The following is an 18,948-nucleotide window of genomic DNA, read 5'->3' on the forward strand; positions in this document are numbered from 1 at the left end:
TCAACCTGTGGAACTCCTTGCCAGAGGAGGCTGTGAAGGCTAGGACTAAAATAGAGTTTAAAGAGAAGCTAGATAATTTCATGGAGGTTAGGTCCATAAAAGGCTATTAGCCAGGGTATAAAATGGTGTCCTTGGCCTCTGTGTGTCAGAGGCTGGAGAGAGATGTCAGGAGACAAATCGCTTGATCATTGTCTTCGGTCTACCCCCTCTGGGGCACCTGGTGCTGGCCACTGTTGGTAGACAGGATACTGTGCTAGAAGGACCTTTGGTCTGACCCAGTACGGCCGTTCTTATGTTCTTATGTTCTTATGTACACAGATGACTCCAATGCCCACCAACATCTGGCAGGTACAACTACTAAGGGTATGTCTATACTACAAAGTTAATTCGAAATAACAGCAGTTATTTCGAATTAACTTTAATAGCGTCTACACAGGCAAACTGCTATTTCGAAATAAATTCAAAATAGTGGAGCCCTTATTTCGAATTTGGTAAACCTCATTCTACGAGGAGTAACACCAAATTCAAAACAGCTATTTGAAATAAAGTCCGTGTAGACAATTAATTCAAAATAGGGGCTTCCAGCCCTTCCCAGGGAGCTCTGGGCACAACCAGGAAAATTTACTCTCCTCTTCCGGAGCCATTAAAGGGGTAGACCTTGGCCATAGTGCCTGTGCCAGCTCCACGCCTGCCAGCCCAGAACCAGCAGTGGCCACCGGGGCCAATGACCCAGTGGCCCCAAAACATGAGCCAGCAAGCCACTGGCAGCCAGCCCTCAACCATTCCCCAGGAGCAGTCTGCCAGCTAGTAGGAGCCTGACAGGGGCTGGAGAAGGCGGGCGCCTTCCTGGTCCAGGGTGGAGATCATGGACCTTGTTCAGATTTGGAGGGGATGCCCCCAATGTCCATGATCTCTGCACGCTCTCCCTCAGGGCTTCCTGGATCCTGACAGCCCCCTGATGGGCCCCCGAGATGGCAGACTGCAGCAAGTACAGCTGGGCTGATGGCAATGACCCCACGAGATGCACCGGTGTGCCCAGGGGCAGCTCTAGCTCCATGTGGCTGAGTGCTGTGGTGTCCCGAGTGCGGGCACTCAAAGACAGGACTGCTTTGCTGTCCCTCATCGAGGTAGACAAGCAAGCGGGGAACCCTGAGAACTGTCTGTCTGGGGTGTAGGGTCCCTTTAAGCATGGAGCTCAGTTAGCCTCAGGCAGCAGCCCCATGCACTAAGTCCCAACCTGATGCCCTGCAGCACTGGTTCCGGCCAGCCTTAACTTCGATTCAGGGTCCACTCAGTGTGGACATTTCAAAATAGCAAAGTACTATTTCGAAATAATTTTTGTGTATAGATGTGTTATTTTGAATTAACTATTTCGAATTAAGTTAATTCGAAATAGCGCTGTAGTGTAGACATACCCTAAGTCACCTGAGTGTAGCATCCACAGGGATGGAGAAGTTACTCACCCAGTGCTGTAACGATGGTTCTCCAAGACGTGTGTCCTTGTGGGTACTCCACTGCCCTCCTTTCCTCCCCTCTGCTTGGAGTCCTTTAATGGATTTCAGGTAGAAAAAGAAAAGAGGGAGATGTGTGCTGCTTATGCTCCCAACAAACAGGAGTCGTGCAAGACAGGGAGTGCACAACATGGTGCGAGGGGCACTGCTCACCAAAAACCTCCGATCAGCGGTGCAAGGACGCACTGAGACCTGAGTGGAGTACCCACAGGGACACACATCTCAAAGAGCCATCGTTATGCACAGGGTGACGAACTTATTCATTTATGAAGTTTTGGGGGGACCGTGACTCTGGACAGTTGTCTGTGGCTAGCTAGTCTTACTGTGACCAGGGGGAGAGTCTCTGAAATGTTGGCCCGAGGAAGATAGCTGTCTGTTGGTGCAGGAAAGCAGTGTGTCTGAATGAGGTTTCTGATTGCCTGTCTGGTGTCTCAGAAGTGAGGCTGGAATTAGACACAGGTCAGAGAGAACTCAAGGGTCATGAAAATGTTTCTCTAAAGCAGATTGCAATTGATGGTCAGGTGAAGCCCTAATAGAGGAGAAAGATAAAGTTCTTCTTCGAGTGAATGTCCCCGTGGGTTCACTTTGGGTGCTGGTGAGTCCTCACGCTGGTGACTGGAGATTTTTCTAGCAGTGTCCTTCCATGCCGAGCGTGTGCAGTAGCGTCTCCTTATGCCATTGGTGTCTGTGAGGTGCTGTGCCATGCACACACCTCAGTTCCTTCTCTACCATCCTCCGCTGCAGACAAAGCTCCCTGTCAGTGGCCTCCTTTTGACCTAAACAAGAAAAAAGAGTAAAATTTCCCCAGTTTTCCTTTTATCCAAGTTTCTACTTCTTCCCTTCCTATTCATTAAAAAAAACCTTTTTCCTCAAAAATAAACAAACATGTTTTCTTCATTTCCAGTTTAAAATGCTCACCAGGTTTCAAACACTGTGACTCTTGTTGCTAAGCCATGCCGGTGTCCGACGGCCACTCTTCCTGTAGCAACTGCGTAGGAGAGGCACATATGGCGTAGAAGTGCCCCCAATGCTCGAACCTCATGGCCAGAGCAAGGTGGGACTGTGCTAACAGGCTGAAAACTTCCCTGTATGAGAAGTTGTTACAACCTTTGCATGATGACTCTCCCCCCAGAAATAAAGCCATGGACAAGACCAGAGATATGAGCATCAGTCATCCCTCTACCTCCTCTGATAGGGCAAAAGAAAAGCCTTTGGTTTCCTAAGCCAGATTGCTGCCCCCAGCACCGAGCTCATCCAAAGTGACAAGCCTGGCACCTTAGGTATGGCACTGGGTATAAGGGAAACTGAGGAGTTGGTGCAATGCTTCTGTACTGCCCAGGAAAAGTGAGTTGCTGCTTGGAGAAGCTCCTAAGGAAGAGAATCCTCCCAGTGATTTTTTGCAGTAAATTTGCTGTGGTTGACGGGAGTAATTTTGTTGAGGGGGTTAGGGTTAGGGTTTTACAGAAGGTCTACCTGTAAAAGGCAGCAGTTTATTTCGTAAGAAACTTGTGTCAGTACCTAAGAGCCAGAATTTTTCTGTTAAAAGTGACTCAACTGATTGCATTTGAGAAATCCAGTGTGGACAGTTTTAAGGAGACTTCAGATAGGTTGAAAGTTGTTTCAGAGGAATTGGAAACAGCCAGATAATTGGAACAGCCCTCTGATGAGCCCTGGTCGGTTCCTTCAGCATTTGTACCAAGACGTTATCCCCAACATTCTCCAAAAACTTCCTGGATTGTCTGTGTCCTGCTGTATTTGTCTGCTAACAGATTTCAGGGTGATTAAAGTCCCCACGAGAACCAGAGCCTGTGATCTGGAAGCTTCTCTCAGTTGTCTGAAGAAAGCCTTGTCTGCCTCATCCACCTGATCCGGTCTATAGCAGACACCAACCACAACATCACACCTGTGCTTCTACCTCTAAACTGAACCCATGGGCTGTGTCTACATTGGCACCCTTTTCCGGAAAAGGGATACTAATGAGACCAGTCTGAATTGCAAATGCCCCGGGGATTTAAATTTTCCCCACAGCATTTGCATGAACATGGCTGCCACTTTTTTCCAGCTCGGGGCTTTGCTGGAAAAAAGTGCCAGTCTAGACAGGGATCTTGCGGAAAATAAAGCCTTTTCCAGAAGATCCCTTATTCCTCTTTAAAATCAGGAAAAAAGTGGCAGCCATGTTCATGTAAATGCCGCGGGGAAAATTTAAATCCCCGGGGCATTTGCAATTCCGACTGGTCTCATTAGCATCCCTTTTCCGGAAAAGGGTGCCAATGTAGACGTAGCCATAGACTCTCAACAGGCTTTTCACCCTCCTTCCTTGCTGCAGAGGCCCTACCCCCGCGGCCCTACTGAGCATGCCCAGGCTGCAGCTCAGCTATAAAATCCTGGGAAGAGACTCAGTCTGGGCTGGTGGTTGGAGGAGAAGGACCAAAGAAGGGAGCTCCTGACCAGTGTCCACTAGCGACCCCAGGAGAAGCCAGCGGAAGCACCAGGATCAATTGGGACATCACTGGAGTCGGCCATAAGGGAGTAGTTGCCCCCGAGAATGCGGAGGACCCTGCAAGTACGTGGGAAGAGGCCCCACTGGACTCAGACCAGGTAGGAAAGGGCCCAGGGCAGGAGCAGGGGCAGGAGCAGCCTCTTCCACCCCAGGAACCTTGGCGTGTTTCTGTAGGATTTCCCTCACTGGGGGAGTGGCGGGCCGTCCTGCCACTCACAGGGCCCTGGGCCAGGACCCGATGGAGTAGGGTGGGCACGGGTCCCCCTACCAGGGGTGTAGCCCCTCTGGATCCGTGACCCGCTGACACAACCCTGCCTTAGAGGGCCAGACATTCACCTTGTTTAGAGACTCTAACCAGTGGGCCATGGGCCTTGTCTTAAAGGGCCAGCCAGTGACTTTATATGTTGATTTGGGGTCTTGTCCCTGCCCTCCAAAGGGGGCAGGAGAAACCGCCCCACGACAATACTGGAGCTCTGAGCAATCATAGTGCTCTCTTACATACAGTGCAACTCCTCCTCCATTTCTCCCCTGCCTGTTCTTCCTGAACAGTTTATACCCTTCTATGACAGTGCTCCAGTCATGCGAGTCATCCCACCAAGTCTCTGTTATTCCAATCAAATCATAGTTCTTGTACTGGGCCAGGGTTTCTAATTCTTCCTGTTTGTTTCCCAGGCTTCTTGCAGTCCTGTACAAACACCTTAGATAATCAGTTGTTTGCCCTGCCTTCTCCATTCAACCTTCTCCATTCAAATCAGGGGTCCTCCTTTGTTGCATGTTCCTCCTTGTGTTTCTTCCTGGTATCGGACTTTCCCACTCACCTCAGGGTTTTGTCCCCCAACGAACCTAGTTTAAAGCCTCCTCACTAGGTTTGCAAGGCTGCCTGAGAAGATGCTCTTTCCTCTCTGGGTTCGGTGGATCCCATCTCTTTCTAACAATTCTCATGCCCAGAACAGAGTCCCATGGGCAAAGAAGGCAAAGCCCTCTCTCCGTCACCATCTGTGCAACCGCACATTTACTTCCTCAATTCGACAATCCCTCCCTGGACCTTTTCCTTCAACAGGGAGGATGGACAAGAACACCACTTGCACTTCAAATTCTTTGATCCTTCTTCCCAGCATTACATAATCCACAGTAACCCGCTCAAGGTCATTCTTGGCCATATCATTAGTTCCCACATGGAGAAGCAGGAAGGGGTAGCGATCCGAAGGTTTGATCATTTTTGGAAGACTCTCAGTCACATCCTGAATTCGAGCTCCCGGTAAGCAGCACACCTCTTGAGATTCCAGGTCTGGACGGCAGATGGATGACTCAGTCCCTTTTAGGAAGGAGTCCCTGACCATCACCCATCTTTTTCTTTTTGGGAGTGGTGGTCATGAAACGCCCATCTCTTGGACTACGCATCCCATGCCTTTTGGTAGATGGTGTTCCCTTCTGATTTTTTTTCTCTGAGAGGTCCCTGTCAAAGCATTCTCTAATGCAGTGCCTGTGGAGAGAGCCTGAAAGTGATTACTTACCTCTACAGGAATGGGGGATACCTGAGTTGGCCTTCTTTTTCTAGAGGTTACATGCTGCCAGTTCCCTTCTTTGTCCTGTTGTGACGGACCGGGCCGTGTCTGGGCACAGCTGAGGGCGCCCGCTCAGGGTGAATTGCTCAAATCCGGGGCTCCTTACAGCCCCCAGACTGGTGACCTCTCCAAACAGGCCACAAACCAGTCCCACAGAGCGCTTCAGCAGCCTGCCTGAAGCCTCATGAGCAAAACCCCTCCGACACCCCAGCAATATCCGTGCCCCAGACGGCCCCGGGCCTCATTCACAGGTGGGGGGTCCTAGCACCCAATCCCACCTACCCCGAACAAGTTCTGTCCGGTTCCAAGAAACCAGCCACAGATCCCTGGTCAATTTACCCTCTGGACCTTACCCACAAATCACGCTGGGCCAGTCCTTTAGCATCTAACAACTAAAGGTTTATTAACACAAGAAAGAAAAGCATGAGAGGAAGGTTGTTAAAGATTAGTACGTTACATGCACCGAATCTCCCAGTCCTCGATGCAGGCTCTAGCAGAGATGTACAGCTGCTGGTTTAAAAGTTCTTGTTGCACATCCTATCATCAGGATGGGTTCACAGGTCTTCCAGGCTCTTCGATCCCTGCAGTGCTGCCTCTGGGATGAAGTGCTGAGCTGAGAACAAAATGGCATCAACCACATGGCCTCTTTATACCTCCTTCCTGGCCTCTTCTAGTATGTAGCAGGTCACCTGGTCAGAGGCCAATCTCTGTGTTCCCTGCTGGCTGCTCTCAGGTGACAGCCCCCATTCTTTGGGTGTGTCCTTGGCCCACTGAGAGCCATTGTTCCACAGGGCCTCGGTAATTAGCATGTCCACAGGCTCGGCCCTGCCCAATGCTTAACCACATGCAGGGAAATCTTCAGTGTCCATACAAGTACATGCTAATAATTGCACACACAGACATTATACAAACACATGAACAGCGTACATAGGATTATCCGATAATAAGCTTCTATTCAATACCTCACATGGCCCCCTTCTATACCATTTTTGGGGCCAACACTCCCACCCATGTGCGCATCAGTGATCCAGCTGCTCCCCCCAAGATCCAGCAATGTGACACCTGTACTGACCTCACTGGCTCTTCCGCCTGCCATGCCTGCAGGATTAAACGCTGCCTTGTACTGAGGAAGTCTTCATCCTCTCTGATAGAGTGTAGGGTCAATACTTGAACCTCCAGTCCTCTAATTTTTTCCTTCCAAAATGGCGACCAATTTGCACTTAGTGCAGATGAAATCCCTTCTTTCTTCCAAGAGGAAACAAACATGGCACATGCTGTGCAGTTAACAACAGCAGACCTATCACCATCCATTTCTGCATTTCTAGAAGAAAGATTTTAAAGGATGGCAAATGTACCTCACCCCCGTCCCAACTCCCTCTCAAAACTCCCTGTTAGCAGTCTCTGTTTGCAAGCTCCCTAGTCACTGACTCACTGCTTTAGAAAGCCCTGGATTGCCTGATAGTCCCTCCCCCTGCTAAGGCTCAGCCAATCAGCAGAGGCTTCTAGATTTCAAATCTTGATTAGAAGCCCACAGCTGCCAGCTCTCAGTCACAGCACACACTCTGTGGGGGAGGGGAAGGTGAAAAAAACCCAAACCAAACAAAAAACCCATCTCCACACTCACAAACACAAGCTCAGCACACATCAAGAAATCCCCAAACACAATACACACTACAGACAGCCACTTCCCTCAAGGGTCCTGTGTTTGTTTCTCCTTCGCCTGGAGAACTCCCTCTCAAAACTCCCTGTTAGCAGTCCCCATTTGCACCCCTGGTTTGTAGTATTCTGATTCTGCTTGTGCTGCTCATGTACACGTGTGACTTTTGTATATAAAGTTATGAATATGGGCTCTGTGCTTGTAGTTTAAGTGTTTTCTGTCTGGGAGACAGCAGCAGGTGTCAACCACTTATTGGAAGGAGTGGTTATCCATGAATAGCTCTGCTGCATGGACAATGGATCTTACACCCTCAGCCTAATTCCTTAGTGGTTGATGATGCAAATTGAAGGTCCAAAAACCCTCAGCACGAGGCACATACACAGGACAAAGACCACAAACGCCTGGACGTCTTTGGGAGGAAAATGTACTCTCCTCAATCTTTCAGGTTTGCATAGCCAACTACATGGCACTACTTGCAAATCATGATATCGATAATTGTGTGACACTAACAGAGCTCATGCACAATATTGCAGAGGATAAAAAAACCTATCCTCAAAGGAGTCATCAAAGAGGGATACTCTATATCCTGTATGGTGTTACAGATGGCCCTTGATACCACAGATATGGCCGCAAGAGCAACTGTGATGTCTATGGTAATGAGATGTGCTTCTTGGCTGCAAGCAGCAGGAGTCCTTAAGGTTCTCCAGGCCAAAGTAGAGGACCTGCCATTCAATAAGGCCAAATTTGTGGCTGGTACCAACAAGGCCTTGCACTCTAGCAAATATTCATGCACTACCTTATGCACATTGGGTTGTACACTCCACTCTACTGAAGGAAGCGCTTTCCCGCAGACACAGGGAAACGGCCTTTACTAGACAACAGTACCGGCCTTCTGAGCAGGACCACTTCTGACTGAGACCAATGTAGAAGAGCCCGAAACAACTGCTCTTTCATGACTCAGGTCTCTAGGCAGCACGTATGAGAATCTGGTTGAGGGTCTGCCTGACCTCCCTTCCACTTCAGTATCTGGCAAGTCCTACATATTTTACCACCTCCCCTATTACAATCAATGGGCAGCAATCACTACAAATCTGTGGGTCCTAGAAATCATCAGCCGGGGATATCCTATCCCCTCCACAGCAATCCCCCCAACTTCCCCTTCCCCTTCCTCTCTTCAGGGACACCTCTCACGACACATTGCCCCACCGACAGGTTCATTACCTCCTCAGCACAGGAGCCATAGAACTAGTCTAAGAAAAATACAAGGGAGAGGTTTTTATTCAAATTATTTTCTCACTGAAAAGAGAACATGGAGTTGGAGGCCCATCTTGGACCTACACCGATGAAACAAGCACCTCTGCAAGCAGCGATTCACAATGATCACTCTCCACTATGATTCTGGCAGTGAACAGAGGGGCTGGATTGGAGCCCTCAACTTCCAAGATGCAGAGTTTCACATCACAATAGATCCCGCACGCAGGCGTTCCCTGCGATTCGTGGTAGCTTCACACCACTTCCAGTACAGAGGCCTCCCGTTCAGACTCTGCTCTGCTCCCAGAGCTTTATCCAAGACCCTCGTGGTGCCAGCAGAGCATCTCAGATGGAATGGTATCGTAGTGTTCCCTTATCTGGACTATTACCTTATCCAAGGTACCTTGCAATGGGCCATGAAAGACATGATCAAATTCACAAAGGCCTTTCTTCAGTCATTAGGCTTCATTATCAATGAGCAGAAATTCACAGTACGCCCCACGCAATCCTTGGAGTTCATCAGGGCTCACGTAGATTCCACAACAGCACAAGCCTATCTCCCCAGTCACCCTTTTGGCAGTATAAGAAGACTCATCACTAATGTTACCACCAGCCTGACCGTGCCCATCCGAACTTGCCTCAAGCGTATGGGGTGCGTGGTGGCCTCCACTTACATAGTCCTGCTCTTTTGATGTTTCCAGCACTGGATTTCTTCAGTGAACCTGCCAGCCAGCTGCCTCATCCACAGGCACGTTTCGCCTCTTCCAAAAGTCCTTACTTCCCTGCAATGGTGGATCCAGGCTCAGAATCTCTGCAAAGCGGGGTGGAGTTCGGGGGGATGGGTGCATTTTCATCTGGATCAGCCATCCAAACAGATTACTGCGGGTGTCTCACTGGGGAGCACACTTCCCTACAAAGTGACAGGTCCTACAAAGAGGAGTCCAGACTCCACGTAAATGTGCTCAAGGTTTGCACAGGTCACTTCCTCCCAGACATCTACGGCTCTTCGGTTCATCTCCTCATGACAATATGACTACTTGGGTTTACATCAACCCCTAAGGGGGTTGCGAGATCCCAGTTGTTATGTGCAGAGGCAGTCAGGCTCTGGAATTGGTGTATTGACCACAACATAACCATCACGGCGGCATACTTACCTGGGGACGAGAATATTATGGCTGATACACTCACCTGCAACTTCCTCACAGAACACGAGTGGAGCTGCATGATCAGATAACCCGTGAGCTGTTCCAATGCTGGGGTGTACTGCAGACAGACCCTTTTGTGACCAGACAGAACTCCAAATGCCCCCAGTACTGTTAGAGAGCGGGCATAGGACATGGCTCCCTGGGAGATGTAATACTCCTCACTTGGGGGCCCATCTGTTATACACCTTCCCTCCTATTCCTCTCATTCCCAGAGATACAGGCAGACAGGGCCTGGCTAATTCTAATAGCCCCAGCATAGGAACAGAAATGGTTCCCACATCTTTAGCAACTCTCTCTACAACTTCCTTGCCCGCTTCTGACCCGCCTGGACCATAGAATCATAGATCTGGAAGAGACTGTAGCAGGTCACCAAGTCCAGCCCCTTGCCCAAGGCAGGACCAATCAACCCAGCCAGGGCTTTGCCAAACTGAGACTTAAAAACCTCTATGGATGGATATTCCACCACCTCCCTAGGGAACCCATCCCAGTGTTTCCCCACCCGCCTAGAGAAATAGTTTTTCCTAATATCCAACCTAGACCTCCCCTACAGTGGCCAATACCAGATACCCCAGAGGGAGGGATCACAACAGCTAATCCTCACGTGATCCCTGCCACACAAACAGAGGCTAGGGACACCATTCCTACCTATCCTGGCTAATAGCCATTGATGGACCTAATCTCCATAACTCTATCTAGCTCTTTTTTGAACCTTTTAAAAGTCCTAGTCTTTACAACATCCTCTTACAAAGAGTTTCACAGGTTGACCGTGTGCTGAGTAGAGAAAAACTTTCTTTTGTTTTTTTTTAAACCTGCTGCCTCATTGATTTCATTTAGTGACACCAACAGTGGAGCACCCACAGGGACACACATCTCAAAAAACAATCATTACTGCACACAGTGAGTAACCTTTCTTTCAGATTGACATCCAGTGACAAACATCACAAAATACTCAACCTCCTCCACCACTCTACAACTGCATATTACGAATTATTCAGTGTTCCTGGCCAATCATAACTTTGATGGTTACTCAGAACTGGCTGCTCTCCTTTAGCATCTACCAGACTCCAGAATGTCCAATTCTATGGACCATCATCTATGAGGAGGACACTATTGCATGTACGGCCTTGCAGTCCTCCCTTTTCATGGCTGATATGGCAACCAAGGTGTGACGGACCGGGCCGTGTCTGGGCACAGCTTAGGGCGTCCGCTCAGGGCGAATTGCTCAAATCCGGGGCTCTTTACAGTCCCCCTGATTGGCGACCTCTCCAAACAGGCCACTAACCAGTCTCACAGAGCGCTTCAGCTGCCTGCCTGAAGCCTCCAGAGCAAAACCCCTCTGACACCCCAGCAATATCCGTGCCCCAGATGGCCCCGGGCCTATACACAGGTGGGGGGTCCTAGCACCCAATCCCACCTACCCCGAACAAGTCCTGTCCGGTTCCAAGAAACCAGCCACAGATCCCTGGTCAATTTACCCTCTGGATCTTACCCACAAATCACGCTGGGCCAATCCTTTAGAATCTAAAACTAAAGGTTTATCAACACAAGAAAGAAAAGCATGAGAGTAAGGTTATTAAAGTACAGTACGTTACATGCACCGAATTTCCCAGTTCTCGATGCAGGCTCTAGCAGAGATGTTGCAGCTGCTGGTTTAAAAGTTCTTATTGCACATCCTGAGATCAGGATGGGTTCACAGGTCTTCCGGGCTCTTCAATCCCTGCAGTGCTGCCTCTGGGATGAAGTGCTGAGCTGAGAACAAAATGGCATCGACCACATGGCCTCTTTATACTCCTTCCTGGCCTCTTCTAGTCTGCAGCAAGTCACCTGGTCAGAGGCCAATCTCTGCTGGCAGCCCTTGGGTCTCCGCCCTCCTGCTTTAGGTGTGTCTTTGGGCCATCAAGGGCCATTGTTCCACAGGGCTTTGCTACCCAGCCTGTCCATAGCAATGCTCAACCACATTCACAGAAATATTCAGCTTCCACACATATTACAGATTCCTACCTACACACATAGACATTATACATTCACATAAATAGCGTACATAAGATCAACAAACAATTCAATCCCCATTCAATCCCCCCATACCAATTTCTGGGGCCAACACCCCCACCCAGGGGTGCAGCAGCGATCTGGCTGCTTCCCTCCAATTCAGCAACGTGACACCCCCAACGCAAAATTGATGCAGGAAGTGATGCCAGTAACATCACTGAGGGCATCACAGGCCTCCCCCAACAAAATGGTGGTGTGCCTCAGTTTCCCTTCTTACACAGGACCTTCTGGCTGGAACCCTTTTTGTACTGTAAGAAGTTCCAAGCCCAGTTACAAGTGTTAACCACGAAATAGCAACATCACAATGTCCCCTTACATACCGTCTGTCGTTTGGTACATCTCCAGACAGATTACATGGTATTTCCATAAGCTCATGCACACTGTATACCGTTACAATTCTCTGCAACAATAATACATTGGTTACAAGAATTAACATCAGTAACAAGAACAATCCTACATCAGGTGTATACTGAAATTCTCCGTCAGGCCCCTTCTCTGGCCCCACACCATTGCAGTTTTGGCCCTTCAGGTTTAAACTGCAAATCTTCTTGGCCAAAGCAAGTCCTGCCCCTCCCCCTTGTCCTCTGGGCTCCAGGCCTGAAACCTCTGGCCTGACCAAGACAAAGGGCTGGCTGGGTGTGACTCCCTGGCTCACAATGGCCCTGGAATTCTCCCCCTTCCCCCACTCAGTGGGGTAACAGCAGTAAGCTGTAGACTCCCAAGTCTCTCCTCTGTCCCTCTCTAACCTCTGTTTCCACATGGAACCAGATATCAACCTCCCTGATTGAGTATGAGTGTCCAGAGATGGGCGCATAACTGCCATCTCCTGCATCCTAGGGAGAGTGACCACACAGCTGTTCTGCTCTGCATACTTAGCTACCCAGCCCTTCTCCTGAATCTGAGACACTAAGTTCCCACTCTCCTCCCTCTCCTGGGAACAATCCTGTTCCACACACACTGACTTCCCAGCAAGCTGGTCACCCACAGTCACTGGGTTAATCGCCTGCTCCAGTTCTCTGGCTGTTCCTGCCTCCTCTGGAACAACCCTCAGTCCCTCCGAGACCTCTCCACCACCATCCACACTGGGTTTCCCTAAACCCACGTCAGTGGAGTCACTGCTAACAGACAAATTCTGTCTGTCAGGCACCAAAACAAGTGCCTCACACAAGAAGCTGCTGCCTTTTACAGGCAGAGCTTTCTCCTGAATGCCTTCTCCAAGCCAGGCATCGTCACCTCTCTCAGTTACTGCAAACTGCTTGCTACAAGCACTGCCAGGACTCTCCTCCCTATGAGCTTCCTTAAGCAGCAGTTCACCCTTCCCTGGCTCTGCAGTAGCATTGCCCCAACCAATTCCTCCTGCAATTCCCTTACTCCCTGAGTCATCTCTGGCCCCTCAGGTGGATTCACAGATAATCCCCTTTCAGGCACATAGATAGACTCACAAGAGACAGGGTCAGAGGCACCTTCACTCCCTGTGCAGCTCTCTAGATGGCTGTAAACGGCCACACCATCATTAGGCACCAGAGTTAACACACCCTCATTCTCTCCTTGTGCCTGGGCTAAGGGGTCTCCCTGCTCCCACCGAGCAGCTCCCCCCTCTTCCAGCAACACAGCAGCATCAGGCACAATATCAGGGTCACCACTGTCCGGTCTCTGGGGTTCTGGTAAAACACTGACTGACTCTACCTGAGTCACCTCATCCCTTTCCCCAGCAGACACAAACCTTGGGCCACCCCCTTCCTGGGCCTTAGCCATATCCAGACCCAACTCTGGGACAACAACACTGCTCTCAGCCTTCACAGGCTGTGGGGCATCTTCCTCAGACACAGGAAGAAACTCTTCCCCACACACAGCCAGACAACCAGAGACAGTTTCACCCTTGTCCCAACACCCCTGGCTAATCTCAGGCATACAGCTAGCCACTGGGACAGCTTCCTTTACTGCCCCACTGCTACTTCCACCAGCCAAATCGCCAGCTTGCACACACTGTGCTTCTTCACCCAAATCAACTTCAGCTTGTGCAAGTTCAATTCCACAAACCTCACCAGCCACCAACTCCTCAACTAAAACTTCACTCTGGCCAGCCACTCCAGGCTGCCTCAGAGAAACACTTCCCTGATTTCTGGGCTCTTCCTGCCCTGGTTCTGATTCCAGCCTCACTTCTGAGGCATCAGACGGGCCCTCACCCACAGGCTCACTGCCCCCCTGCACAGACACACAGCCGTCTGCCACAGGCACACATGTAGAGACACTTTCCCCTTGGTTACAGGGAGACTGACCAGCTCCAGGAAACTTTTCATACCCACATGCACCCCCTTCCCAAACCTCCCTGTTAGCTACAGGTAACACAAAAGGTTTGCATTTACACATGCTTTGGGGTTGGGTTTTCACATCAGCTGGGTAAAATACGTCTGCCATATCATAAGCACACCGCCTACCCACAGAGTTATACATTGAACCTTCAGGAGGATACAGTCTCTCTTGTTCTTTTAGTCTCTTAAGCTGGAGGTCAAGTCTAGCATTTTCCTCCCTGGCTAGGGCCATCTTCTTTGCATGCTCTGCCCTTCTCTCTGCATACTCTGCCATTCTCTCTGCATGTTCTGCTTTTCTCATCTCAAGTTCCCAATCCATCTCCTGCTTTCTCTTAGCAATTTCTTCATCTGCCTTCCGCCTTCTTTCAGCAGCCTCCTTAGCTTGCTTCTGCTCCTTTTCATCCACATCTCTGGTTAATAACAGCACTACCAGATCTAGTTTAGAGGCCCTTTTCCTAAAGGCAATGCCTCTCCCCAAGCACAAATCCTTCAGAGCACTTTTGCTCAGACTCTCATATAATTCCGGGTTCATCGCAGCGGCTCTTTAATCAACCAAACTCTCAACACCAAAAATCAAATTTAGACAGCGTGGGGTCCTGATCCCAAAGTTCAATTGACCAAGATCTGTGGATCCTGCCGACTACGCCACTGTGACGGACCGGGCCGTGTCTGGGCACAGCTTAGGGCGTCCGCTCAGGGCGAATTGCTCAAATCCGGGGCTCTTTACAGTCCCCCTGATTGGCGACCTCTCCAAACAGGCCACAAACCAGTCTCACAGAGCGCTTCAGCTGCCTGCCTGAAGCCTCCAGAGCAAAACCCCTCTGACACCCCAGCAATATCCGTGCCCCAGATGGCCCCGGGCCTATACACAGGTGGGGGGTCCTAGCACCCAATCCCACCTACCCCGAACAAGTCCTGTCCGGTTCCAAGAAACCAGCCACAGATCCCTGGTCAATTTACCCTCTGGATCTTACCCACAAATCACGCTGGGCCAATCCTTTAGAATCTAAAACTAAAGGTTTATCAACACAAGAAAGAAAAGCATGAGAGTAAGGTTATTAAAGTACAGTACGTTACATGCACCGAATTTCCCAGTTCTCGATGCAGGCTCTAGCAGAGATGTTGCAGCTGCTGGTTTAAAAGTTCTTATTGCACATCCTGAGATCAGGATGGGTTCACAGGTCTTCCGGGCTCTTCAATCCCTGCAGTGCTGCCTCTGGGATGAAGTGCTGAGCTGAGAACAAAATGGCATCGACCACATGGCCTCTTTATACTCCTTCCTGGCCTCTTCTAGTCTGCAGCAAGTCACCTGGTCAGAGGCCAATCTCTGCTGGCAGCCCTTGGGTCTCCGCCCTCCTGCTTTAGGTGTGTCTTTGGGCCATCAAGGGCCATTGTTCCACAGGGCTTTGCTACCCAGCCTGTCCATAGCAATGCTCAACCACATTCACAGAAATATTCAGCTTCCACACATATTACAGATTCCTACCTACACACATAGACATTATACATTCACATAAATAGCGTACATAAGATCAACAAACAATTCAATCCCCATTCAATCCCCCCATACCAATTTCTGGGGCCAACACCCCCACCCAGGGGTGCAGCAGCGATCTGGCTGCTTCCCTCCAATTCAGCAACGTGACACAAGGTGACCACCACAGTGATCGTAATGCATATTGCGTTATGGTTGCAACCAGCAGCAGTTCCCAAAGACCGCCAAAGTAAAGCGGAAAACCTTCCCTTTGACAAGGCTAAACTGTTTTCCGCCAAGATAGATGAAGTCCTGCAGAGTAGTAAGGATTCAGGAAAGACTCTACATACCCAGGGCATGTACATGCTACTGTTGTGTCAAAAAAGAAACACACCCTACAATAAGAACAGGGACCGTTATTATAATCAACCCCAACAGAGGTCCTATGATGTTAGTTTCCTCCACACAATGCCTTTGAGAAGACTTCCGTCGCAATCCCACTCCTCCATTTCTCAGGCGACCAAACAATACATTTGAGGATTTGGTCAAGGGTCCTCCTGACCTCCCCACCAATCTAGTGCCAGTAAACCATCTTTTTACCCACAAATTACGTCTCTTCCTCCAACGCTGGGATGCCATTACATCAGACCTGTGGGTCTTGGAGATTATCACACAGGTACACTATCACCTTGCTTTCGCTTCCCCTTAGTCTTTCCCCTTCCCAGTCCTCTTCCAGGGATGCCTATCATGAGATCCATCTCAGACAAGAGGCCGACAATAGGAGCAATAGAGAAGGCCCTAGCGCACATTGAGTGTCTTTTACTGAAACTACTTCCTAACTGAGAAGCATACAGGAAGATAGAGATATATTTTAGACCCCTGCAAATTAAACAAATTCCTATACAAACAACATTCCAAGATGGTCACATTAGCACCGATCATACCAGCACTGGACCAAGGGGACCGGTTTGCAATCCTCAACCTACAGTATGTGTACTTTTATGTCACTGTACACCCAGCTCACAGATGATACTTATGTTCCACCATTGGCGATGGCCACTTTCAATACAGAGTCCTCCCCTTGGGCTGTCATCCACCCCCCATGTTTTCTCAAAGGTCCTTGCAGTGGTGATGGTGCACCTTCGACAACAAGGGGTAATGCTATTCCCTTTTTTAGACGACTGCCTCATAAAGGGATGGCCTCCCACAGAGGCAGCTGACATGGTCCAAAAGACCATTATTGCTTCAGGCTCCTAATAAACGACCAGATATTAACTTTAGATCCAGTTCAGAACAGTTCATTGGATCTTGACTTGACTCTCTATCCACCTGAGCATATCTACCATAGCATGGGTTCTTGGCTATCCACCAGTCAGAGCCTATGGAACAAATCACTACCGATGTGTCCTTACTGGGCTGGAGGGGTTCACCTCAATCACCAGACTGCTCAGGACAGATGGCTGCTGCATGGAATGATGCTACATAGCAATCTATTCAAACTCAGAGCAGTGAGGAATGCTTGTGTGCACTTCACAAACATCATTACCAACTTGGCTATCCACATACTTGCAGACAACATGACTACCATGTTTTGTATAAACAAATGAGAGGAGCCTGTTCTCCATCCCTCTGTGAGGAGGCCATACGACTATGGAGTTGGTACATTCGTCATGGAGTTACCATGGGGTAAACAATATCACAGTGGATGTCCTCAGCTGCATCTTCACCACTGCTCAAAAGTGGGAACTATACCCTGCTGAGTTGACACAAGTATTCCACCTTTGAGGCCATCCATCAACAGTGCCACGTGCCCTTGTTTCTGTTCCAGGGCCGGTCTATGGGACCAACCACTCTATTATGTGTTCCCACCAATCCCATTTATCCCCAGGGTTCTCCACGAGATACGTACCGACAGGGCTCATATTATTCTGACCATCCTATCATGGACCAGGCAAACCTAGTTCCCATATCTCCACCACATGACGATGGCTCCATCACTCCAGTTTCCTCACAGCCACAACCTCCTCTCTCGGAACCAAGCAAGCTACTCCATCCTCAGCCTCAAGCCCTTCACCTTCATGCCTGGCTTCTCTCTGGTTTCATGGACCTTAGTCCCAGTGCTCTGAACTAGTGAGATCTATCCTCCTCCACAGTAGGCGGCCACCTACTAGACTTTCTTACCTGCAGAAATGGAAGCATTTCATTTGTTGATACCCTCTGGTGTCAACAAATTCCCCTCATTCCCAATACTACTTCATTTCCTGTTGACCCAGACTACATGCTACATCTAAAGAGCTCTGGGCTATGCCTCTCTTCCCTGAACGTATCCCTGGAAGCAATAGCAACCTTCCATGAACCAATAGACAGGCCAACTGTCTTCACACACTACCCACTATGAGGAGATTGCGTCACGGTCTCCTGAATCTCTATCTTTCTCATAAGCTCCCAGGCTGTGATTTTGCGCAAAAGCGCCTGTTTTTGCGCAAAAACATGCTGCCTGTCTACACTGGTGGGGAGTTCTTGCACAAGAACACTGACGTTCTAATGTGTGAAATCAGTGCATCTTGCGCAAGAACTATGATGCTCCCGCTCAGGAATAAGCCCTCTTGTGCAACTGTTCTTGCGCAAGAGGCCAGTGTAGACAGGCAACATGAATTTCTTGCGCAAAAAAGCCTGATGGCTAAAATGGCCACCAGAGCTTTCTTGCGCAAGAGAGCGTCTACACTGGCACGGATGCTTTTGCGCAAAAGCACATCTCTTGCGCAAAAGCACATGCCAGTGTAGACGCTCTCTTGCACAAATACTGTAAGACAAAAACTCTTGCGTTAAAGAGTATTTGCACCAAATCTTGCCAATATAGACATAGCCCCTATGTTCTCAAGGAACTTGAACTTGGTGCTAGATTGCCTCATTAAACCTCCATTTGAGCCTATGGCCACATGCACTAATGGCTGAATTAACCTACACAGTCTTCTCAAAAGACAGGGTTACCTTATGTCCACACCCTGCATTTCTACCAAAGATTAGTTCCTCATTCCACATCCATGAGCCCATAGTGTTGCCCATCTTTTATTCGAAACCTCATGCGTCTTTTAAACAGTCACTGTTGCACTCCTTAGACAAACGGCGAGCATTAGCCTTCTATATAGACAGGACTCATGACTTTCCTAAATCGCCGTGCCTCTTTATCTCCTTGGGCTGAATGACTCAAGGGTACGCGGATTTCAACCCACCGCACTTTCTAGTGGATCTCTTCCTGTCAAGTGAGTCGTTACTCCATTTGGAATAAACTCATCTCCATTCCAAGAGCACACTCCCCGTATGAAACTGCAATCTCTGTTGCCCTCCTGAACAACGTACAGCTCGCAGATATTTATTGAGCAGCTACTTGGTCCTCTGGCCACACCTTCGCTGGGCATTATGC

At 49.3% G+C, this 18,948-nt stretch overlaps 2 protein-coding genes across 3 annotated transcripts in view; both read left to right on the plus strand.

Annotated features, from left to right (window-relative positions):
• Positions 1-18,948, plus strand: part of LOC102447783 (alpha-2-macroglobulin-like protein 1) — a 127,084-nt gene that overhangs the window by 14,566 nt on the left and 93,570 nt on the right. The gene's annotated exons all lie outside the window — the stretch shown is intronic.
• Positions 1-18,948, plus strand: part of LOC102452635 (alpha-2-macroglobulin-like protein 1) — a 46,888-nt gene that overhangs the window by 9,867 nt on the left and 18,073 nt on the right. Inside the window, exons 8-9 of the mRNA XM_075918699.1 lie at positions 2,707-2,855; positions 3,881-4,109. Of these exons, the coding sequence (XP_075774814.1) occupies positions 2,707-2,855; positions 3,881-4,109 (378 nt within the window). The remainder of the gene's footprint in view (positions 1-2,706; positions 2,856-3,880; positions 4,110-18,948) is intronic.

Source organism: Pelodiscus sinensis, unplaced genomic scaffold, assembly GCF_049634645.1.
Source record: "Pelodiscus sinensis isolate JC-2024 unplaced genomic scaffold, ASM4963464v1 ctg39, whole genome shotgun sequence".
In the NCBI taxonomy this organism is placed as follows: domain Eukaryota; kingdom Metazoa; phylum Chordata; order Testudines; family Trionychidae; genus Pelodiscus; species Pelodiscus sinensis.